Source organism: Ochotona curzoniae, unplaced genomic scaffold, assembly GCF_017591425.1.
Source record: "Ochotona curzoniae isolate NIBS_2020 unplaced genomic scaffold, NIBS_Ocur_1.0 contig_2699, whole genome shotgun sequence".
In the NCBI taxonomy this organism is placed as follows: Eukaryota; Metazoa; Chordata; class Mammalia; order Lagomorpha; family Ochotonidae; genus Ochotona; species Ochotona curzoniae.
The window spans coordinates 5,460,042-5,484,775 of record NW_024465561.1 but is presented as its reverse complement, the minus strand read 5'-3'; the positions used below and the strand labels follow the sequence as shown (position 1 = coordinate 5,484,775).

Sequence of the window (24,734 nt, the reverse complement as noted above, 5' to 3'; positions counted from 1 at the left end):
TGTCACCCAATCTGTGAGTGCTCTATCTTTGATGGATGTTTTAACTGATGATGGCACCCTTTGTTCTTCTCTGTTGGTCACTTCATTCAGCATGTCACTCACCATCGTGTGTTTTAATGTTACTTAACCAGAAGGAAGAATATAAATACTAACAGGTCCTCTGTATCTAGTCTGCAAGTTCCTTAAATGTGGGGGCCAATTTCATCCCTCTTACAGTCCACTTCCTCCATGAAGCTTCGGGTCATAGTTTACAAAAGCAGTTGATTATAACGGCCCAAAGGTAATAGAAGGGTGGGTGTTGTGGTGTGGTAGGTCAAGTTGCCACTTGGGACACCCACAACCCTAATCAGAGTACCTAGATCTAGTCTTGCTTCTGCTTCCTCTACAGCTTCCTGATGAAGCAGCTGGCAGGCAGAAGATAATGGACCAAATGCTTGGGGTTCTGCCACTTGTGTGGGGAACCAACGTGGACATCCTGGCTCCTGACCTCGGCCTGGTTCAGCCTCAGCTGATGCGAGTGTTTAGAGACTGAACCAGCAGATGGAAAATCTCTCTCTCCCTTTTTCTTTCTTTCCCTCTTTCTCTCTCTCTCCTTCCCTCCCTCCCTCCCTTTGAAGAAATAAAACTTCCAACTACAAAAGGCCATTTACACTTAGTTGCATTGGAAGCCATGCCTTTTATAAAGAAAGCAGCAACTACTTCTCTTTATGCCAATCAGAGCCCATTACTCTGCAATTTTCTTGTTTTTCAAGAGAAACCAGAGATAAGCCCAACTAATTCAGCATTTTAAGTATGTGGAGCAGGCTATGTAGAATACATCAGCAGAACCCAGAACTGGGTCCATCCCATGTTCCTGTGTCCTTGCAGTTGGCGGATGGATGGATGGACCAGTAGATTTAGGTGAGTGGGTGAATGAATGACCCCAAGTCATCATAGCAGCCATGTGATCACCGGAACAGTGGAAAGAACAAACAACTGTTGAGTGTCTTCTGTATAGTTGACCCTGTGCAAGTGGCTTTCCCTATCTTATTTGACCTTCATAATGACACCACAAGGTAAGTATTACTGTACTCATTTATTTACATACTCATTTCACAGATGAAAAAGCAAGGGCTGAGAAAGGACAGGGTTGCGTCACCGACCCTTTGTTATAGCCTACCTAATTAAACAAAAAGAAAAGAAAGGATTTTGGATGGGCTCACATGATTTCATCTGCATCTGAACCGTGGATTCCGGATAGCTCTGTTGTGTGAAAATGGTCACAAAAAAAGGAATCAAGTTTTCAAAAGGCAGGTCAGAGGAGGGTTCTAGCAGGTCAGGGAGGAAGAAGTGTGATTTCTTGGGCATAGCTTCATTCTCCTCAAGAAGTCAGCCAGTCCTGAAAAGCTAAGATGTGGAGGTCTTTTGCCATCTCGGTATATCCTTCCTGTTTCTTCCCATCCCTCCGCTTATTCTCCTTCCCAAATTCAAGATTTCTGCCTGTCAGCCTTGGAGCCCATCCCATTCCTTTTTAGAGTTCAGTAGGATAAGGACAGAGACAGATGCAGGAGCTGTTTGGACAGAGACCATTTTATTGGAGCTGTTGAGCCAGGCAAGAATTTTCATCCGGTGAGAGCAGAGCCCATACCAGCGCCCCCGTCTTCCACTGGGGTTCAGCAGTCCTAGGTCTCGGAGGGAGTGGTTACTGAGAATCCGGAGCTGCGCTTCTCATTCCTTTCAGCTGCAGGGAGAGGAGACAAGGTTAAACAGGGCTCCTCCAGGGACTAGAGTCCCCCAAGGAGGCATGGTGTGCTGATAGCCCGAGTTCCCACTCTGTATAGACAGCAGCTGAGTTTCGCCTTGGCTTTGGAGAGAAGCATGAGGTCATGTGGAAAGTTAACCAACCTCATCCTCCTTCCACTACCTCGCCTCTCCGCCAGACCCTTGGCTTCTTCCCTTACAATGCCCACCTCCTCTTACCTTAGGAAAGGCATCCCAGTTCAGGAATGGAAGTTTCCTTTTGATAGACTAAGGGGAAAAGAGAGAAGGAGAGTGCTGTGTTGTCGGTCCAGTGAGCCTAGTAAATGTCTCCTGAGGCCTGAGTCTGCCTTGTCCTTCCTGCCCAGGGGCATGATTGCATGTGGTCATCACGGAATCCTTCCGAGGAATGAAAAGGACAAGCTGGGCTGTCCTCACTCTCACAGTACAAGTAAGGAAACTGAGCCCCGGGAAGCAACGCTATTTGTGTGTGGTCCAGTAGAGTGAGGGCAGAGTCTGAGATGGAAGCTCCAGGAGCATGCTCTGTCACTGACTTGGCTTATAAGTTTGGGGACCTCACTCTTCATGGGGTAAGAATTTATCTAGAAAGGATGGGGAAATTCAAGTAAAATACTGACTTGTTCCCCTTCTGGAAACATCTCTTGGCCCAGCTAGCAAGTAAAGCAAATAAAGTGCAGTTAGTGACTGCCATGTAGGGAGACTTTGATAATAAATTGAGCAGCATCCAGGCAGGGCAGCCTCCCCCCGCCCCCCCCCCCCCCCCGCCTGGAAACTTCACAACAACCGCCAAATGGTTGTTCGTGGTTTCTAACGTGAGAACGTGCTACCACGACCCTGAAGGCAGCAGACCCCAAAGAGAAGGCACCCCAGCTCCTACCTCAAAGAGGGCATGCCAGTTCAGGAATTCATCCGTCTTAAAAGCCTGAGGGAAAAAAAAGAGGAACCAGAGGTAAGTCAGTTCCCAGGAAAGTCGAGGCTGAGCCCAGCCCTCTGCAAAAGGGCATGACAGCTTCACAAGTGTTCTTCTCCGGTGCTTGGACCCTGGGTCCGTGCGCCCATCCACGGGGAGAGGGCGCAGTCCCCAAAGGGTTGTACTTACAGTGCGTAACTTGTCGATGTTCAGGAATGGAGTGTGAAAGGCCTGGGCACACACACACACACACAAAGAAAAACAGGGTGTTAAGACACCTGCAGGCAGTGCAGAGAGAGGGGCCAAATGAACTAGGATGTACTAGAAAACTAAACTTACCACTTACCTGAGCTCCTGCCGCATAATTGCCGATGGTGGTTTCTTCCTGTAAGGAGGGGAGAGAAAGGAGACCAAGGATGGTGGCAGGTCCCTCTGCCCTGCCCCTCTCTGACAGCTCTGCCTTCCCCTGCTGGCCTACCACCCAGCGTGCACCATGAGGGGGCCTCTCTCTTTTAATAAGGCATGCTGTCACCGACGCATAGGGAGAGGGACAGCAGGATGGCAGTCCAGTCCCACGTGTGAGACAGAGATGTTGGAACCCCAGCTTGCATCCATGTGGGCAGAGGGTTGCAGGGGTGGACAAGACAGGCCGCCTCCCCAGAAAGTGCAGTTGTCTGGCTCTGCACTTGAATTGACTTAGGGTGTTCCAAGGCGCCCATGCTTGGCCCTTGAAGGTGGAGTGGGGGGATTACCATGCAGGTGGGAGCCAGGCTGATTGAGGTTGGTCTGCTCTGGGGATGCCCAGCCACCAAGGGTGGCACTTCCCCGTCAACTGCCCTACTCTTGCCCTCAGCAGAGGTCACACACAGCTCGATCCTGACCCTTGGCTTGCAGAGCAGTTGATATGTTTTTTGTTGAAGTTGAGGTAAGCATTCTGGATTAGTAAGAAATAATACGAATTTCCGATTTCTCCCTAATGATTTAAAACTCTGGCCATGTTGGGCTATGTTTTCCTACAGCCTGTAACAGCAGTCAAGTGGAGTAAAGGGCACCCCCTTCCGAAGAGCAGGTTCACCCCTGCTTCAGCTAAGGCTCCCCCAGCAACTCCCCCTTCACTGCCACTGCTTGTTTGCTTGCTTGGGTTCTCAGCAGTTGAGTCGGGAACCCTTGTCTTAGGCTTTTCAATACAGACTAGACACCCTTCCCCGCACTCCGGGGCAGGAAGGGGCTGCAGGGGCCCCCTGGGTCTGCTCCGGCTGGGGAACCAGGTGGAAAGGATCCTTGCTGTGGCCTAGGCTCCCGGGAGAACAGGAAACTTTGGGTTCCCCTGGAAATTTTTCTCAGGGCTACAAAGCGGGTAAGGTTAAGCTGCCCCCAGATGACCCAGTTTGGTCCCCTCTCCTCTCAGGAGTCAGTACATTAGCCATCACCTCCATGCTTGACTGTCCCTTCCAAAACAGCAAGCATCGTTGCCCCTAATGTCTTCCCAGAGGTGCTCTGCTCCCCTCCCCCACTCTACCCTTCCTTGGGACCCCAGCTTCACTTGCAGTCCCTGCCACCTGTCCACAGATTTGAGCCACTAATCCAGAAAGGATAGAAGCCGAGAACCTGGCAGGCAGATGGAAAATAGGTAGCTGAGAACCCCACGGGTGACCTGCTCACCTCCGAACTCCCCAGGGCAGCCCCCTGGGCAGAGTGGAGCGCCAGGAGGGAGAGAAGAACCGCAGCAGGAAGGACTGGGATCTTCATGGTGTCAAGTTTGGGGTGCTCTGAGGCGGGGCCTGACGAACTTGCCCTTTATATTCCCAAGCAGAAATGGGGTCCCCACCCGGGTGACTCACGCCCAGATGCTGTCGCCCACCCCTGGGGCCCTGGAAGGGAGAGGCATGGACCAGTCCCCCTCTGCCTTGGATTTCTCAATTCACGTTGCGCCTCAGGCCCTTGGAGGGGACACCGCGATGGGTTTGTTCATGCAAATGGGGAGGCCTGCAGACAGGTTGGACCTGTCCCTGGGTTGGCAGTGTCACCCAAGCAGCCGCTCCTTGGTCTCTTCCTCTAATGCCTCATTCCTCTCTTCTAATTCAGATTCCCTCCCCTCCTCCGTGCCGATAACCTCTGTCTACACTCTTCAGACTGCCTCGGAGGCCTTCCCTGCCCGGGATTCTCTCCCTGCCTTTCTAACTTTGCCTTCTTTTACACACTTTATACATACCTTCACCTTCTGGCCAAACTGGACACTTTATCAAACACACCTTGTTTTTCTTTCCTCCAGGCTCCTAGTCATAGTATTTATTGTTTTTTTTAAAAAAATATATATTTTGTTTATTTTTATTGGAAAGACAAATTAGATTTACAGATAGAAGGAGAGACAAAGAGAAAGATCTTGTATCCGCTGGTTCACTCCCTGAACGGCTGCAACTGCTGGAGCAGAGCTGATCCAAAGCCAGGAGCCTCTTCTGGGTCTCCCACATGGGTGCAGGGTCCCAAGGCTTTAGAACATCATCTGCTTCTTTCCCAGGCCACAAGCAGGAGCTGAATGGGACATGAACCAGCACCCACATGGGATCTCAGCGCTTGCAAGGTGAGGATTCAGCCATTAAGCCATGTACTAGGCCCATACCTTCTTACTAATACACCCTTCTCAGGACCCAACGTCCCTGATCAGAGCTTCTCGATGCCTCCCACCATCTCCCAGCTGCATACCACCACCTCCGCTTCCACACACTCATCCATCATTTCTCAGAATTGTCATATCAGTTCATTTGAATCTGGCATTGTGCCTGGGTTAATGTATGTTTCTCTCTTAGCATGTCAATTTTAATATCAGTTCTACTTAGAATATGAAGCATGTTGAACTTAAGAACTGTATCTTAGTCACTTTTCTATTCCCTTAGCGTGGTGCTTACTGAAAATGTAGGTGGGCTGTGCTGGAATTGTGCTATACACAAGCATCTTTCGAAATAGTGGAGCCCTTTCTTTTGTGGGGTTTTGCCCCTCCCAGTAGCCATCCCTCTGTCTTTTACTCGTGGGTCTTCTAACAGGTGATTGTCTTGAGCTGAGACAGGGAATATGAAACCAAAAATCAAAAACACAAAAAAGAACAGGTCTTAGAGCTAGCCACTGGGAGGAGATCCTAAACTTAGCCCACTGCATTTCATTTGGGCTTATCCCACTTCTCACTCCACCCCTCGCTTGGGAGTTAGAGCACCTCCAAGTGACGAAACACTTTCATGAAGCAACCTGCTCCACAATGAGCTTCAGGTGGCCCAACCAGTTTCTGGCGTAATTGGGAGATGCTGGCACATAGCAGGTTCTGCCATGGCAAAGCAGACCTTATTGAAAAGTGGGCCTCTCTGCCCCAACCTGATACAGGACACCTGGATGGCAAGTGGGACTGCCAGGTGCCATTTATGAGTCATCTGATGAGGGACCCCTCAGGACTGGGCACTTCAGTCCACACTGTTCCTTTCCTACGCCCACCCTGCCCTTCTGTAGCCTCAGAAAGCCTCGCTGTGTTTGTGATGGCATTTCCCCCCTTTGCAGAACTGTTTGTGGGGACTGCACTTGAGGAACACTCAAAGGGCACAGGTGGCCAACCATGGGTCAGTGGTACTACTATTGCAGAGGGTTACAACTAAGAAAAGGACGAGGTGGATAGAACATCTCCCAAAAGGTTTTCTGTAGGCCACAAATTTCTGTGTGCAATGAATTCTTACCAATTAATGAGCAATGAATGAAACAGCTCATTGACCATGATGGAATCAGCGTGGGATATCAATTATGGGGTGGAGAGAACCAAGAATAAGATGGAGGGGAACCAATGTTATGTAATCAGCTCCCATGGAGACATGCCAAGGGAGGGAGCCAGTGTCCATTTCTGGCTGAGGGAATGCAGCATTACATAACCCAAACTCTGACATCTCTTTGGCTCTCCAATTTCCCTGTGATTGGTCTTTTATAACATATTGACCTCCGTGTTTTTCTTTCCACCCAGTGGTACTGATAATAACGTTAGCCAATTTATTGGGAGCTTGCAATGTGGCACACCTTGTGCCAGGTGCTCTCAATGCATGATCTTGTTGCAATAGCACAGTGACTCTGCACGTGGGTACTAGAAGTATCCACCAACTGTGGGCAGGGGAACCACAGCACACAGGGAGGCTAAAGCACCTACCCAGGGTCACCCCACCGGTGGGCAGCAGGGACACCACCAGAACCCCAGGATTCCAGAGCCTGAACCTGTTTTGTTCCTTGTCTCTGCTGTGGAGACAGCTCGTCCAGCACCTTGTGTGAACTGGACTCAGGGTTTGACTGCGGGGGCCAGACCCCACCAGCCTCTGTGATCAGGTGTCCTGTGGCACTGTGCAGCCTACCCTGGCTCAGAGGGCAGCTGCACATGTGTGTCCACGAATTCGGATGAGCTCAGAGCCTCTCAGAGGGACAAAACCAAAGAACCCTGAGGTTGAAGGCTCTGGGTGCATATATGCCCCAAGAATGAGCCTGGCGCGATAGCGCAGCAATTAAGGTCCTCGCCTTGAACACACCGGGATTCCATATGGGCACTGGTTCTAATCCTGGCAGCTCCAGCCCAAAGCTTTGGGACCCTGTACACGCGTGGGAGACCCAGAAAGAAGTTCCTGACTCCTGGCTTCGGATTGGCTCAGTACCGGCTGTTGCAGCCACTTGGGGAGTGAATCATCCGACAGAAGATCTTCCTCTCTGTCTCTCCTCCTCTCTGTACATCTGCCTTTCCAATGAAAATAAATAAATCTTAAAAAAAAAAAATGAGTCTGCGACTGCCCCTCCTTTCCAGTCCCTCCTACAGCCCAGCATCTCATCACACCCAGGTGTGTGCTCCAGTGTTCTCGTGCATACATTCTAGGAGTTGAAGGCAGGCACGTCTGTTTAATACCTCTGAATGCAAGTCAAACACACCATAGATGAAGCCAGACAAATTCTGTTTCTATACAGGAAAAAGATACTGGCTGGGCTGAATTTGTGGTTTAATTCCATTTGGCTCTTTCCTAGCAGACTTCTTCCAGGGGTCACCTCATCTTGGGTGATTCTTGTGGTCAGCACTAACTTTTGAAGTTGCCATCTCTCCGCACTCCTTCCCAGCCCCACACTGCCTCGGACAGTCCGTGCTTCCTGATGGTTCAAAGGCAGGTGTTTTGGCAGGTGGCGGGGAGGTGGAGGTGGAGAAGCTCTCACTGGGAGGTCACAGCCAGTCAGGCAGGTGGCAGGGGAGTCCACCCAGAGGCCAGGGAGTCAGGTGGGAGCTGAGACTGGCTGTACGACACCCCACATCTGGATGGTTGTGCTCCCTGTTTAAGAATACAAACTCCAGCTTTCCCACAGGCCTGCCCCTACGTCACCCCAAATGTGCCAGAATATGAGTGTGGGTAAGGCCCAGCCCTGATTGCTACACAACAGTCACACCTAGGGGTTGGGCACCAGCGCCGTGAAATTATAGGGAAGAATGAGGGGTTGAAAGAATGAGCACCGGGTCCTCGGGCCTTGGTAGATGCTTAAGTGAAAAAGCCTAGAATACTGTAGAGAAAGGGGGCTGCGTGCGGGACGTGAAGGGAAAGAATTCAAGGCAATCTGTCCCATCGCTTCCTCTCTCTGCCAAGGAGAGCAGGTCTGGGTTCTTCCTCTGCCACCTGCGCGGTGGGCACTTGGCTTGCACTTCTCCCCAGGAAGACGTCTGAATTAACGCTCATCCCTCCTGCCATGTAGATAGTCTTGGGGAGGCAGTCAGTGTGGCAACTGCTGCTGGGAATTCCAGACGGGGGCGCCTGCCCTGCGGAGTTGAGGCAGATCCTGATGAATGAAGCATGCATATGCAGGCACGGTAACTTCAGAGTGACAGGCGCTGAGAGGGTAACCGGGCAGGTCCTTTGGTGACCGAGAGGGGCGGCAGAATTTAGATCTGGAAGAACTTGAAGATCCTGAGGTGTAGGGCCAGGGTTGTCCCCTGAGTGCCTTTCCTAGCAGGTCCTCGATGACTGTGGCGAGGGCACAGAGCCCCCAGGAGGAGCTGGGGTTCTGTGGAGGGCTGCTGAGAGGGTGTGGAAGGATGTGAGCAGGGCTTTTGCCCTGGCTGTCAGAGGGGAGATGGTTGGTCATAGGGAGACAAAATGGCAATTCAGACTCCAAGAGGGTAGCAGGGGTCCACAAGGGACAGAGTTAGCCTGCCAACCCCTCTCCCACCTTTCTAGTCGCCACCCCCCCCCATACACACACACCTTCTCACTCCCCCTCACTCTCCCACCTCCTCACACCCAAACGTGCCCACGGAGGAGCTGGCCAGCAGTCAGCAGCTGGAATTCTCATCACAAGGCAGCCCCGCGAGTGCCTCCATGTGGCCGCGACAGGTTACTGCAAGATCTTTCTCCAGAGCTGAGCCAGATCAAGAAACAAACCAGGAGCCATCCCCAGCCCTAGGCTTCCAGCTTGTAGGTTTGATCACTTTGGCTTCTCTCATTGACTTGTCAAACCCTGAGGAGCCCTCTCCTAAGCCTGGGGCTAGATCAGTGCCGGAGGTGGCCAGGGGTCGCAGCCTCAGGGAGCCCGCATTCTGAAAAGGCATCCTTAGGCTGTCATGGTGCTACATCACGTCCTCATTTTATATCCCTGGGTGGATGGCAGTGGGGAGGGCACCTGAATGTGGGCACGCTCTACCAGCTTGCTGGGCCTGAGACTCTAACTCGGACTCTTGGCCCGATCCGAGGGCTCCTCAGCGTGTGAGCACCCTGGGAACCCCTGCATCCCTCATGGGTTATGTCAGTAACGCAGACACTCTTGTCTCACTCACTCTACATCCAGGTAACACAGAGCAGCAGCAAAAGAGCCCACCCCAGCTTCCTGTCCACATCGGCACAGCCGCGCTCCTCACCCACCCACATTTCAGCTGATTCCCACAGCCTGGGGCCCCTTCTCCCACTCCAGTGCTCCTGCTTCCCTCCATCTTCTCCTTGGCCCCCAGGGACTGATGGGCTCGTTCTAACAACCTCTTCGCTGTCACAATCCGATATGAGCGGTTTCTGTTGTTTTTTTTTTTTTTTCAGGCTGCCAAAACACCTGTGATGACCTTGAGCGCACAAGGCACAGTATTCAGAGGTAGCCTCCACAAAATAAGTCCTAAATGAGGAAACTGAGGCACGGTGCCATCCACTCATGGCTGCTGGTCAGGACTGGCTGAGAGCCAGGTTTCCTCTCTCTCAGTACCCACACACACACACATACCCTTCCTTAATTGCATACCACTAAATCCTCCTCTCTTCCTCCCTGGTCCAGGCCAGCAAGGTGCAGCATGAAAAAATAAACTTGGACAAAGTCATACGGAAGCAGGAACCAGGTTTTATTTCTACAGCGAACTCAAAAGTAGAAAAGGCCTCTTGCAGAATTGTCACGGCGACTTCAGGTCACAGAACGGAGCAGGTGAAGACAGGTGGCTTATCGAAGAAGGTGTCAGGTGGCGACACCATCTGGAGTGGGAAGAATGGAGCAACAGAATAGCCAGGTGCCCAGCACAGCCAATGGGATGCCAGTGCCCCGGGCAGGGCCAGTGTGGACTGGAGATCTGTCTCCTCGCCGGACAGTAGTTGCCAGGGCCTCAGTATTGATGGGAAGGAATTCTCTGAAAGGAGATCAAATGGCAGAACATGGCACCTGCTAAGTCGGCCAAGCCTGGACACCCTCACATCCAGCTCCAAGGTCCCAGCAACCCTTTTGCTTTCCTGCTTGCCCTGCTTGGATTCCTCCCCAGAACAAGCTGTGTACTCTGCCAGATCTGTCTGCCTGCCCTCCACCTAGCACCTCAGTCTCCCACTCGCCCCGCAGCCCCACTGCTTCTCAGCCCTTTGCCCATAAGGTGGCTCCCAAGTATCCTCCGCCATCATCCCAAACTGGGGTCTCCTCCTTCTCGGTCCCTTTGAACATCCACTCCAAGCCAACCTGACCTTGAGTGGCTCTGAAGGTTAAGGAAATGCCAGGATCCAGCCCCGCCCACCGGGCAGATGGCGCTGACACTCACCTACCAAAACTTCATCCACTGCAGCAAGCCAGGTTGCACCCGCGAAGCCTACAGGCCCAAGCAGGAGACAGTCAGACAGGGCAGTGTGCTGTCCCCTGCCCACCGGCCATATCCGGCCCCAACTCTGTTCAGCCATGGTTTCCCAGCCCCTGTACTCACCGAGGAAGATGGCGTGACTCCTCCCTGGAAAGAGAAGAACAGAGGAGGTGATGTGAGGTTCAGCAGGCCCCTCTGCCACTACCAAGGGTTCTCACAGGGCCCCAAGGCCAGGGCGGCTCACACCTGCTCCTCGCTAAGGTCCTTGGGTCTGACTATGGATACTCAGTCGCTAGAACTGGTTTCCAGCAGATGAGTCGTCCTGAGTCCATGCTCTGCAGGTGACATGGGACATGGTCCCTGCAGCTGCTGACCCAGGGGAATTAAAAGAGGGGAGAGATCCCGTCTGTGGCTTGGCCACCAACGGCTGGCAAAGTGGACAGCACGGGCAGGCTTAAGCACGTCTCCCATGCCTTGCTCATTAGCACAGGGAGGGCTTTTCATCCCCTTCTAGAAGGTCCTCTCCCCACGGCAAGAAGCTGTGGTTCAGGGACATGGAGGGAAATGCAGGGCTGGTTTTTCTTTGCTGATTTAATTAGTACTGAGCATACTCAATTTACTATTATATAATGTTGCTTAATTAGCAACTGAATGAAACAAAAATGTTCAAGCATTTCTTGTCCCTTCTGGGTTTTTTAAAAAAATTGTATTTGAAAGGCAGAGTTACAGGAAGAGAGAGATTGAGAGATCTTCCAGATGGCAGAGGCCCAAGCACGTGGGCCATCTCCTGCAGCTTCCCGGGCACATTAGTCAGGAGATTGGAACTGAAGAAGCCAGGACTTGAACCAGTACTCAAATGGGATATCAGCATCTCATCCAGTGGTTTAACACGCCGTGCCACAGTGCCAGCCCCTCACTTAGTGGCTTCTAAGAGCTAGTCCACTTGCCTCCCCACCACTCCACCTTCCAAAGAAAGGTGGGCAGAGAACAGTCACCTCGCACTAAAGCTGCCTTTTGCCATGTCATCATATGATTTCCTCCTTGAAAGGACTCTGGTTTCTGGTTTTCTCTATTGCATTTGACACTGCGGCAACTCCCTTTGGACTTTCTCTGGATGGACAAGTGGTGGAGCCTTGAACCTTCTGTCCATCTGCAGAATATTCCTCTGTCTCCCTTACAAATGAGGAGGTGGGCACAGGCAGAAGACACCATCTGAGGTGTCCCATACCAAATGCCTGGGTTTGAATCCTGTCTCCGTGTTGGGTTCCCAACCCCTGGAGGGCCTTAGGCTGTCCACGTGGAAGACCCGGATGGAGTTTTGGCTGCTGGCTTCAGCCTGGTCCAGCCCCAGCTACGGCAGCCATTCGGGGAGTGAATCAGAACATAGATTCTCTCTCTCTCTCTCTCTCTCTGTAATTTAAAAGGCGTAGGAATTCTGACTTTCCAGGTGAATAGAGCGTAGGCTTGGCTAACCAACAGAGGACCCTGACAGAAAGCACCTTTCTCTTTCTCTCTCAGGCAGAGACCCCCGTGGGAAAGCAGGTCAGCCACCAGTCTTACCTTTGCAGGCGTCTTGGGTGGGTACTGTGGACCATAGGCGGTAGGATATGCCTGCTGGTTATAACTGTAGTTCTGAGAGACAAAGAGAGAGTGGGGCAGTGGTGATGAGGGGGAAAGAGAGGGAGGAAGGCATTTGTTCTGGAATAAACACCCCAGGTCCCTGCCCAAGTCAGATGTTTCTCAATGCTTCCCCTGCCTGTGTCCACATGTGACTTTCTTGACCAGCTCTCCTCCAGCCGGCCGAGCCCACCTGCTCACCACCTCTGACTGTCCAGCCCAAATGGCCTGCTGCTTCCTCCTCCCCTGGGGACCATCCCCCCTCCCTCCCCACCAACTCAAGTGTTATTTGGGCAGTGAGGATAGGAGACCCAGGAAAGAACTAGAGTCTCCCTCCTGGGCTCAGGTGGCTGATAGTGGAGAGTCACAGCTGGCCTCTCTGTGCCAAACTGAGGGAACTATGGGATGGGAGGGTAGGAAAGAGGCTTTCAGCCGGGTGAGCCCAGGCACCAAGGGCCCCCCACCCTGGGGTGCGGGACGATGGAGAGGAACACTCAGGGCAGCAAGACTCACCGGGTCAGCGCCACCTGCCCTCTTCTGCAATGATGACACATCTGCACCCTGAACGGCAGAAAGCAACCATGAGTAGTGTCACCGTGGCACTCCAGGCCTCCTGGCCAGCCTGCCCCTGTCCAGGCTCTGCCCTGCATTGTGGTGCTCCAGGCCTGGCCAGCCTGCCCCTGCCCAGGCTGTCCTGCTTTGCAGCCATCCCCCAGGATCACCCACACACACACACCCTGCCCCACCCTTCTCAGTGGTGCATGCTGAGTGTCTGGAGCCTGGAGGAAAGTGATGGCCCAGAAAGATGGAGAACACACATTTCCACACTCAGGGCTGGGGAACGAGAGCAGAGAATGGGGTGAGGCAACAGCACCCCACCCCATCTACCTACAACACTGGCCTGAGTCCACACTAGATAGAACCAGTAAAACCCACACAGCTCCCTTGCACCCCAAGCACCCCAACCCCACTTTGCCTACACTTTTGCTGCCACGCCCCCACAGACTGGACACCTGTGCACAACTGCCGTTCTCCAGTCGTGGGAAGGCTGGACCCTTTGCTACAGGAGCGAAGCCATCAGCCCAGCTGTGGGTCAGATCAGGGAAAGAACGAGCAGGCACAGGAGGAAGCAGCCAGCCACAGAAGGCACTCCGCAGGCGCTCTCAGCACACCCTACCCAGGTGAGCAAAGAAGGCCAGTTCCTGCCGTCACCGCTGCTCTGTTGGCACCACCCCATTCACCCATGCCTCTACTCCCCGCCACACACATACAGTCTGAAAGTTAAGTCCTACTCTGACTTAACTCTCTTCCTATCCACATGCAACCCTGAGCCTTAACTTCACCATTGGCCTCAATACTGAGGTCACAAACTGAGTATCCACAGGCTTCCAGACATTTTTTAAGTAAGTCGGTTATGAGCAATTAAAAATAAAAATAAGACTTGTAGCTTTTTTTTTTTTTTTGAAAAGTCAGTATTCCATAGCAGCACAGGACCTACACATGCAGGTACAGACTCACCTGGAGGGCCTTGATCTACATCTTGCATGGTACTCGCTGCCTAGCCTCGGGAGCCTCAATTGGTGTCCAGGCATTCTGCTGCCCCAAGCCACTGTCCATGCAGAGTGTAGTGTGGTCCTCTGCAGGACCCAGAGGACCTGCCCGTCCTTTCTAGACCCTTGGCACCTGCTCGTATTTGACCATGACCTACCCCCTCCACCTGCTGCCCTCCTGTTTCCTTTCAGCTTTCCTCCGTCACAACTCCCTCCCAGCACCTTTGAGTTGACCCTGACCCCCGCACCTCCTGGTCCCCCACCTATTCACCCTGCAGTACCCACCCAGCTGTGGCTCCCCCCAAGCCAGGCCAAGCCCAGCAGGAACAGCAGCATAGCGGAGACGGCGGTCAGCTTCATGCTTCAGTGCCTGTGGAGGCCCCAAACCTCCGGCCCCCGGCTTTTATCTCAGGACAGACCTCCCACTCTATTCCTTCTTCATGACTCAGAGTTTCTTGCTCCCACCCCACCTCTGCTGGGGGTTGCATAAAGCCAGGGCAGTGGAAGGGAGGCAGGCACCTCCCTCTGCAGGGAGGGGCAGAAACTGGCTGCAAAAGTCAGCCAGCTGCCAGCCCAGGAGCTGGAACTCCCAGCTCCCCAAAATGAGAAGTGCTGCCCACTCTCTTACCTTGATAATTTCTTTCCAGTTGAGGAAAGGGGTGTTGTGTTTGAAATCCTGAGGGGAGAGGGAGAGAAGGAAGAGTGGGCCCAGGAAGCCAAAACCCGCCCACCATGGGGCATTAAGTGGCAGCATGCTGGGAAGCTTTCCAGATTCCAGCAAGTGGGTCTGGCTCTGGCACTAGGGCTGGGTGTGGTGTGAAGATAAGCCCACGAGAGGTTAAAGTCAGCAGAATTTGTGCTGGTATCTGGTATCTTCAGTGATAAAATCTAAGGGAAGATTATGTGACCCAAAAATGCCAAGAGAGAATTTGTGATGGGCTAGGGGGTGGGGTGCTGGAGCCCAGTGTGGCTGTCTTGACGGAGGCCTGGGTGGGGACAGCAGAATGGGGCACTTCCGTGTCTTCAAGAAGCAAGGGTTTCTCCTACCTCCCAGAGTCGCCGGAAGTAGAGGAGGGCCCGAGTGCTGGGGGGCGGGACTTGGCCCTGTGGATGAAAGTTGGGGAGCGGGTTAGCCCTGGCTCCTGCTGCTTTGTCTCAGCCTTTGGGATTTTACGGTAACTCGGGGTTGAGAGGAAAGGGGTGTAAAGATGGAAGTTGGGAGAACTAGGGACACCTGAAAACTGCGTGGGTCGATGGAGAGAAGGGCTAGATCTCTGAGCCGTGGCCAGCTGCCCTGCCCCAGCACATGTGAGAATAGAGTTTTTCTCTCTCTCTCTCCTGTTGCCAACTGCTTCTTGCAAAATGTAACTGTAGCAAAACCTCAGACCTGGCCCTGGCCCCAGAGCTTCTCCAATTTTCCACCTGCTACGCCACCTCCATCCTGTCTCCCAAGCTGTGGGACTGAAGCCACCTGCCCCCACCCACCTCCCAGAACAACACTGAGACGTAAGAAAGGAGCAGAGACCAGAGTCAGGGCCAGCTAAGGTTTATTTAAAGGGCAAGGGTTGAGGTTGATGGTGAGAGTGATGCTCTAAGAAGGGAGTGGGGAACTCTCATCCATCTGGTAGCTCCTTGTCTGGAGTTCACGGGATGCGAAAGCTCCTCTGATCCTGGGCAAAGAAATAGGTTCTAAGAGGCAGCCGGAGGAGCGTGAGTTGAGGGCAGTACAACGTCAAAGTCAGCGTCGTGCAGACACATGCTCCAGAAATCACCAAGACTTCTCTCCCCACCACTCTCATCCACACAGATGCTGATGTCCGGGCTGAGGCTCAAGAACCTCCCCCATTACCGCCCCCAACTCCTACCCCACCGCAGCACCCGAGGCCCCTGCCCACTGCTGAGTCAGCAGAAGGCATTAGCTCCCTCACCACTGTATTCCCTACCCTCCCATCTTGGCACTGCAGCAAGCTGGCCCATGTGAATCCTACATCTGATCGCTCCCTTTGCTGCCCCCTAGATGGGTAAGAATGAAGGGATTGGCTGCCCCAGCTTGGGGCAGCTAGGAGTCTCGCTCCTATCAGAAGCCATCTTCTAGGAAATAGTTCTGTCATCATTCGAACCAAAAATCCACTGCCCTATGGAACCTTCCACATCCTCCTCTCATTCCCAAACAGCCAGTCTTGGATTTTCCTGCAGTTAGGGCTCTGCTGCCCCACTGCTTCCCACCTCAGCCACTGGTCTTCTCCCACACAGACCACAGGATCTTGCAGGGCAAGGACCCCAGTCTGTATACTTTCACAGGAAGTGTCAGCCCCTCTGCTGCTCCCAAGGGGCCAGTTAGTAGCTAAAACACCTGTGGAGGGGCAGGGGTGGCTGGCCACTGGAGGGCAAGCACCCGGGGCGGGATGCAGCTGCCCTCAGCTAGTGCCTGTAACACCTGCAGAAAGCCGGGCCTGAGAGTGCCAGAATTTTCTAAAGAAATCAGAAGTCCAGGGTATGATGTGAAGTCTCTCAAGTTTTTAAATTCAGTAATTAATTCATACTCTTGAGAGAGAGAGAGAGAGGACTCCAACACAGCACAGCCGTGGGCAGGCGGCTCCACCTCGGGACTTCACTAGATCTTCTGTCCTCATCCCTCCTTTCCAGTCCAGCCCTGACCCTGCACGTGCAGCCATCATTCTGGTGTCCGTGAGCCTGGCTAAGGGTCTCCCGCACAGATTCTGGGTGGACGGAAAGGGACAGACTCGTGCCCATCCACCTCCCAGCCCTTAGCAAATGGTTGTTGCATTTTCCCTGCTCTCTGGACCTACCAAGCTGGATGGAACCTGGGAGACCAAGAACCCATCAGCTGTCTACATTGAGGCAATATAGGGACCCTTCCCCCTCCTTCTGCTTGCCGCTCCCCAACTCCCAACTGTTTCCAAATTCTCCCTCTTTTCACATATCTACTTGTCCCCCTCCCCACTCCACCCCTCTTGAGGGTTTTGCTGGTTTTTGTTGTTAATGGCAGCAAAGGTTAGCTGCTTGCCACAGCCCCTTCCCTCCCACTTGGGATTACGCGAGGTTGGGGATACACGGCCTTCCAGCCCTTACCTTGTTTATGGCATCCCAGTTAATGAAACCCAGCTTGGATTTAAAGTTCTGCAAAGGAAAACAAGGGCCAAATGGAATCCTCATGTAGTTAGCTCAGGGTCTTGAGCCAACAGAGATACAGGGCCACTATTGACTGTTGGTATAGAAAGACACCTGCGTCCCTTATTGGAACTCCTGGGTTTGATCCCAGCTCCGGCTCCCAACTCTAGCTTCCTGCCAGCACAGGGGTGACAGGTCAAGTTAGTTGGGTTCCTGTCACCCAGGAAGAGATCTGGATTGAATTCCTAGTTTATAGCGCTGGCTATTGCAGGCATTTGGGCAGTAAAGCAGTAGATGGAAATTCTATATGTGGGGTGTGTGTGTGTGTGTGTGTACGTGCCTCACAAATAAATAATTTGTGCTCTAAAAATTATTTTGAAAAGAAAAGAAACAGGATGGTAGCCCATGAGGCTACAGGGACAGAATGAGCAGGGTGGTCCCCAAAAAACTCACCTTCCAGAAAGTGTCAAAGTTGAAGAGCTCAGGAGCTGTCTGAGGAGAGTGCTAGGGAACCAAGGGATCACAGGATGAGATGTACACGCACCCCATGAGCCAGGGTTCCCACCCCACGAGCCAGGGTTCCCACCCCACGAGCCAGGGTTCCCACCCCACGAGCCAGGGTTCCCACCCCACGAGCCAGGGTTCCCACCCCACGAGCCAGGGTTCCCACCCCATGAGCCAGGGGCTCCCACCCCATGAGCCAGGGTTCCCACCCCACAAGCCAGGGTTCCCACCCCATGAGCCAGGGTTCCCACCCCATGAGCCAGGGGCTCCCACCCCACAAGCCAGGGTTCCCACCCCACGAGCCAGGGTTCCCACCCCACGAGCCAGGGTTCCCACCCTGCAAGCCAGGAGTTCCCACCCCTGGGTGGGGCAAGAGGCCTAGCAGGAGGAGTGAGGCGACCCCAACTCACCACGTTGTTGAGTCCATTCACGGCATCACCTTGGCTGTGGCTGTCTCCGTCAGACCCTTGCCCCTGGGGGAGAGAAAGGGCTCAGTGTCCACGGCTTGCCCATCCTGTCCTGCCAGCCACCTGTCAGCCTGTGCTTTGGCTCAAGCACCTGGGTCCTGCTCTGGAAGGCCACCTGCCTTCTATGGCCAGCACCCAGCTCCCACCTCCAAGAGCCATGCCAGAGGGACTGGCTGCCAGGAGGCCCAACCCAACCACGGAATTGTGTTCATCTTCTTGCCTCCATCTTCTCCTAACCCCAAAAAATCACTGATAGTGAGAGCAGCGCCAGCCTCTGTGCGTCTCCTGCCTTATTCCTCTGTGGGAGGACTCCCCACTGCAGATGAGGAAAATGGAGCTAGGAGGCAGGTAGCCCACAGCTGGCGCCAGCACCTGCATTCTGCACCTCCTCAGCATGGTTGGAATATAGAAAGCTCTACAGCAAGTGTGGGAGAGGACCAAGTCACACTTCACATCCCATTTTCACCCGGGAAGATAAAGGTCAAGAGGTTGACACAGATGACAAGTCACAGAGCCGATGTTTTGTCTTCTTAAAAATAAGGTTGTTAGGGTCTGGGTTGTGGTACAGTGGGATAAGCCACTGCTTGCCACTGTTAGCAGCCTATACCAGAGCATCATCAGTTCAAGTCCCAGCTGTTCTGTTTCTCATGTGCCTGGGAAGGCAGCGGAAGATGGTCCAAGGACCTGGACCCTTGACACCCATGTGGGAGACACAGATGGAGTTTATGTCCTGGATGCTCCACTTCCCACCCAGCTCCCTGCTTGTGGCCTGGGAAATGTAGAGAATGGCCCAAAGCCTTGGGACCCTGCAACCACATAGACCCAGAAGAAGCTCCTGGCTCCGGGCTTCAGATTGGCTCAGCACTGGCCATTAGGGACACCTGGAGAGTGAACCAGCAGGTGGAATACCTTTCTCTGTCTCTCCTTCTCTGTAAAAATCTGCCTTTCAATAAAAATAAATAAACCTTTATATATATATTATATGTATTATATATATATTATAACTGTATTTTATATATATATATAATACATATATATAATATATATAATATATATAAAATACATATATATATAAAATACAGTTTTTAAAAACATCCCTCAGCCAGTTTTCCTATGAAGGGAGGGAATGAATAAGAAGGGAACAGAGATCCCAGATTCCCACCGTGGTTTCCCAGTGATCCCAGGACACCCTGCAAGGAGAAACGGCTTTTGCTTCCTCCAGACCCTCTCGCGATACCAGCCCTGCCTCTCCCAGCTCACCTGATGGCTGCTGCTCTGGGAGCCCCCAAGGAGGTGACTGCTCTCTCTGCTTCCCTGGGGAGACAGAAGAAGGAGGCCAGGGTCAGCAGGGAGCACAGCAGCACACAGGTGAGGGATATGGGGACCCGGACAGCCCCTGCGAACAAGGTCCCCTGGGGCAGTGCTTGTTACAGCCGCCTGCACATTGGTCACCACTCATGGACAGTCTGCGACCCCCTCTAGTGACCCACCTCTGCCCAGGGCCCGAAATCAGCAGGAAAGGACGAGTCCCCTGCCGCCTCAGTGGCACCCTGGGCTGTCTAACATTTCTGTATGCCCAGGGCTCACGCAGAGACCAGCGGCGGTCTGGAACTGACTAGCCTTTGCTGGGACCGTTACTACACAGTCAACCTCCACCCCATGTGCCGCTGTCATAGTCTCTACTCCCGCCCTGATGTTCCCAGAGCTGGGGCCCTCCTAATCCTCCTCTGGAGCCCGGAGTGATGAGATGGTGAAACACATATTTCTGTTTGAGATGCGGGGACCATCCCCCAAGATGAATGTGTAAATATGACAGGATGCCTCTAAAAATCCTACTGGAATTCCCTTTTGGAATTTGTCAAGAAAACTGCGAGATTCCTTTGGTATGATCAAAGCCCCACAGATAGATCAGAAAACAAGGAAAAAGGCACTCGTGCCAGGAGACATTAACCGTTCTGTGCATAAAACAGGGTGGCACCTGCATATCTCACAGAAGTCCTCTGAATAGGAGATCATGTCCAAACAACATCTTAAATCAATCATGAGAGCGGTTCAAGATGCCGGGCCCAGAGTCCTGGCTAATTCCTCGGAGACGGGGGTGGCGGGAGGCGGGCAGGATATTAGTTATAGCTCATTGTCCCTCTCATGTTTTGTAGGGTAAGCCTGGTTAGCTCGAGCAGGGGGACTAGACCATGTCCAGCAAACTAAAGTTCAGCTAAGTCAGAAAAGCTGTATTGAAAATGTGAAACTCCTAATAGTCTAATGCTGGTAGAAAATAAAGGCATTTAAAGCAACAACACCAAGAGTGGGAGCCACAGAGAAAATGACTGATTATTTTTCTTACCATCTATCTACCTAGGCATACAAAAACCTAGAAACAGAATTACGTGCCAGAAGAACCTATCTTAAAAACTATGCCCCCATGCAAGGCTAGTGTCCCCAATGGCAGAAGACTCCTCACCGCCAGGGCCACCCTTACCATCAGGCCTTGCTCCTCATCGTGTGGGCTGCACCACCCCCAGTGCCCAACCCGGGGAGCTGGTCCCATCCCAGAGCCGCTCCGTCAGAGTCCACACTTTCCCCACAGGTGACAAGTGTGGACACCGATGTCACATTACGTCAGAGCCGTAGGGGTGGGCAGAGAGCCCAGGGTTCCAGCAAAACTGAAGGGATTGTCAGAATTCACTAAAACCTGTCCCTTGGCCAGATGTGGGACACCAAGTGTGGTCCTAGGACTGTCTGGTCCGCTTAGGGCATCCTGCAGCCCCGGCTGTGGTTTCCAGGCAGGCTCAGGATGTGAACTTCTGCCAAGAATCACATCTTTGGAGACTCTTAGTCCTTATAGGAGTAAATGCTCAAGGGTTTTGTGTTTTTTTGTTTATTTGTTTTTTGGGTTTTGTTTTGTTTTTTGTCTGTTTTCCCTGCTAACTTGACAGTTGCACTCATGGGTTGGATTGGCAGGAGTCGGGGAGGGGGTCTTAGGGATAAGGCTGAGATGGAGCAATGACAAACAGGCAACCTCTCACCTGGCCCCCAGATCCTCCAGCCCCTCGGACATCGTTCCCAGGGTTTTCACACTGTGGGGAGAGAGAAGGCTTTTGATCCTCTGGCCAGCACACACCACACCAGCACTCGGTGTTAGCGCCTAGCAGAGACCACCACCACCACCACCACCACCCGACTCTGCCCATGCCTCTTGCCGCAGCTGGAGCACCCATAGCCACTCACCTCAGGTTTGTGTCCCCCTCCGCTTCCACCGCTGCTGCCTGAAGAGTGGCTGGCATCGGTTCCCTGCAAAGACATGCAGACGTCACAGGCTGTCCTAACAGAACACACCCCAAGTACCAAGAAGGCCCCCACCGAGGTACGCAGTAAATGCAACTCTCTGAGGTTCCCCACACTCTCCACCACCACCCTTCCCCTCCCTGAGCTGGTGAGCCACTGAGGGAATGATGGTGAACACAGAAGGCCCAGGCCTGTGCGGGAATGCTAAGTAGCCAATGGGCACGGGCACCCTCACCCTCACTCCTCTGCAAGTGGGTCGGGATCTCACCACCAGGGGGCAGGTTGGGGGAAGGTGGGGGACAGGTGGGGGACAGGAGGAGTCTTGCCCCACTCCGTCCTCCAGCAGCACCCAAGTCCCAGCTCAAGATCTCCTGGATCCTTACCTTGGAGACTGAGAAACTTTGGTCCAAATCCCTAGAACTTTCTAGAGGTCGTTCCTAGATGGGAGAAAAGGGGGTAGAACCCAGAGCAGGAATTGCACCAACTTGTCATAACCAACGTGATGACTGAATTGTCAGAAGATCCCTTTCCCAACCCCAGAAAGCCAGGGGTGGCTCCCAGCTCCTCTCCTGGCGCCATTGACCCTGGTGTGGCTCCCCTGTGGGCCTCTCCCCACCTAGTCAGAGCCTCTTGGGTACCACCCTTAAGTTCTCCCCTGTGTATTCTGCCTTCTCCCTGCCCCAGGACAAGTGTCCCAGGCTTCTGTGCCCACTCTGTTCTTCCCTCTGCCACCCCCAGCTCCACTCAGTCTTGCTGGAGGAGGAGATTCAGACAGCAGATGAAACGCCCCCTCTCCCCACTCCCTCCTCCCCCTTGCGTCATGGGGCAGCAGGTAAGGGAGTAGAGTCAGCAGGGCCAGGCAGGGCAACTCTTGCGGGGGAAATGGGAGCATACGGGGCAGAGGCTGTGCTGTCTGGGGCTGAGGGAGCCCCAGGTATCAGCCTCCAGTGACACCAGGGAACCCCTGAGCCCATCAGGGACCACCAGGGTCCTCACCCCACCTCTGCCATCAATCAAGGAGCAAAACTCACCCTGCTGACCCCAGAACTGCTGCTGCTGCTGCCATAGCCATTGCTGTCACCATGGCTGCTGCCGCCGTTGCTACCCCCACCATGGCTGCCACTACCACTGCTACTACCACCGCTGTGGCTGCTGCTGCTGCTGCCGTGGCTGCTGCTTCCCTGAGGGGCAGGAAAAGAATGTGCATAGATCAAAGACAGGAACACGGGATTGCTCATCCCTCCCAACCCCCCCACCCCGTCCCCACACCTCCCTTTCAGCCCAGTCGCAGGGGACCTGCTTCTGCCCCCTCCCTTCTTACCCCAGGGTTACTGGAACCTCCACCTGCACCAGAGGGCGGGGCGTTGGTGCACTGTGGAGGAGAAGGGATGGGTGAGCTTCCAGCAGGAGGCTCCTGATCCTGCAGCCTGCCTGCCTTCCTCCCCTCTCACCTTCCTCCTTGCCACCAGCCTCCTCTCTATGGCTGTCTTCCTGGCATTCTTCACCTTACTCCCATCTCTCCCTGCCTCATCTTTCTTTCCCCTGAGTCTCGCCCCATTTTCTCTCTCTCTCTCTCTCTCTCTCTCTCACACACACACACACACACACACACACGCCCTCTTCACCCTCTTACCCCTGTGTTGCTGCCTCTCACTGAACCATAGCCAGGCTGGGCCACTGCTCCCTGCAGGGGGAGAGAGAGAATGACAATGGATGTAGGATCTAGAAAGGTAAGGAAGGGAGACAGGGAGGAGAGCATGGGCTTGAGGGAGGCAGGTGCTAGGGATCAGGCCGGGCTGGTTAACCTTACCTGAGGATCCGTCCCAAAGTTGGATGGCACCCCATTGGCCCCAGGACCCCAGGAGCCTTGCAGAGAGTTGGTGCCAGAGTTGCCTTCTGAGCCTCCTGGGTAGCCTTGGTCCCAGGGGGTTCCTGGTCCTCCAGCATGGCCTCGGCTGTAGCTTTCCAGGCCTGAGACACCATGGCCACCCGACGATCCCTGCCAAAGCAACGCACCTGCATTTAGGGCAGGTCCTCTCTGTTTGGCAATGGACCTATCCCTGACCCATGGTGCAGAGGGCAGACAGCACAGCCATAAGGGGCCAGAGCGAGACAGGGGCACAATAGAAAAACTGTGAGCAGTATGTTGAGGCATGCAACACAGAGGCAGCTGCCTCAGAGAGCAGCAAGGAGCCTTCCATCCTTCATCCTTGCAACTGGTCCCCAAGAGTCTCAGCCAGGCTCCCCACATCTCCCTCCCCTCCCTTTTATTAATTTATTTGGAGAGGCAGAGTTACAGAGAGGTGGACAGAGAAATCTTCTATCCACTGGTTCCCTCCCCAGATGGCTACAACAGCCAGGACTGGGTTAGGCTCCAGCCAGGAGCTCCTTCCACATCTGCCCCATGGGTCCAGGGGCCCAAGCACTCGGGCATCCCCCATTGCTTTCCCAGGCACATTTCCAAAGCAAAGCAGCCAGGATTCAAACCGGCACCCACCACAGGCCGACGCTTTACTTGCAGCCTCCTCCCCACTGCAGTTTCCACACCTGGCCTCCCAGAGACTCACCCAGGAACCGGAACTGCGTATGGCATCTATTCCTTGCCGGACGATGTTCTCAGCCTGTCTGCCAGCCTCACCCACAGACCTTCCGAGATCCCCTGCTGCTTCCCCGACCTTGTAGCTGAAAGCATCCCCTAAGCCAGGGCCCCTAGCGGCACTGCCACCCTCTTGGCCGAGGGCCTCCTTCGTTCCAGTGCTGGCCGCCTCTCCAGCCCCATGGCCCACAGCCTCCCCGATTCCTTGTCTGATGGCACCTGCGCCACCACTCTCCTCTCCGTTTGGCAATGGACCAGCCTCCCCACTGCCCAGGCACAGGGCCAGCAGGAGGCAGGTCAGAGACCCCTGTAGCTTCATTGTTAGCTTGCTCCCTCCTTCTCTTCTGCCTGGCTTCTTCCCACCCAACTCTCCGTCTTGTCCTTTCTCTTCCTATGCGTGCCCTCCGCGGTTCTCTCCTTTCAACTGCTTCTTTCCCTCCCTCTAGTTTTGCAGCCTTCTGTCTCCCTCCCCAGACTCCCCAGCCTGCCCAGAGTCCACCTACTGGCCACTACTCCTTATACTGTGCTTAGAAGAAGGTGACAGGGATGGGCAGCCCTGGGTTCCTCCCCGTGACTCAGGGCCAGTTCCCGATAGGATAATGAGCTGTAATTGTGAGTCTTTCCGTCTGTGTTGAAACAGAAAGAGAGAGGGGGAGCCCATGTACCAGGCAGGGAGGGGGACTGGGATGTGCAAAGGGCTCTCCATTGCCTAACCCCAGGAATTTGGGGCGCAGGGTGGGGATGGAGCATCTGAGGTTGTGGATGTCTGCTGGAGGTGGGGCTGGAACACACAAGAGAGGAATCCCAGGACTACCCTGACCCCCCAGAGACATGTGGATAG

At 53.7% G+C, this 24,734-nt stretch overlaps 2 protein-coding genes across 2 annotated transcripts; both read right to left on the bottom strand.

Annotated features, from left to right (window-relative positions):
- Positions 1 to 1,681: 1,681 nt before the first annotated feature.
- LOC121153893 (keratinocyte differentiation associated protein) lies at positions 1,682 to 4,417 on the bottom strand. Its single transcript, XM_040976659.1, has 5 exons — positions 4,331 to 4,417; positions 3,015 to 3,053; positions 2,636 to 2,680; positions 1,960 to 2,007; positions 1,682 to 1,720 (listed from the first exon to the last, which is right to left on the bottom strand). The coding sequence occupies exons 1-5, from the start codon at positions 4,415 to 4,417 to the stop codon at positions 1,682 to 1,684; spliced, it is 258 nt and encodes an 85-aa protein (XP_040832593.1).
- A 5,598-nt stretch (positions 4,418 to 10,015) lies between these two features.
- On the bottom strand, positions 10,016 to 24,212 carry DMKN (dermokine). Its single transcript, XM_040976552.1, has 19 exons — positions 23,865 to 24,212; positions 23,108 to 23,296; positions 22,931 to 22,981; positions 22,619 to 22,669; positions 22,329 to 22,478; positions 21,681 to 21,734; positions 21,241 to 21,303; positions 21,039 to 21,089; positions 19,273 to 19,326; positions 17,956 to 18,018; positions 17,495 to 17,545; positions 17,003 to 17,050; positions 14,957 to 15,013; positions 14,538 to 14,585; positions 12,873 to 12,920; positions 12,303 to 12,374; positions 10,866 to 10,889; positions 10,707 to 10,754; positions 10,016 to 10,310 (listed from the first exon to the last, which is right to left on the bottom strand). The coding sequence occupies exons 1-18, from the start codon at positions 24,210 to 24,212 to the stop codon at positions 10,707 to 10,709; spliced, it is 1,470 nt and encodes a 489-aa protein (XP_040832486.1). The 3' UTR covers positions 10,016 to 10,310.
- Positions 24,213 to 24,734: the final 522 nt, after the last annotated feature.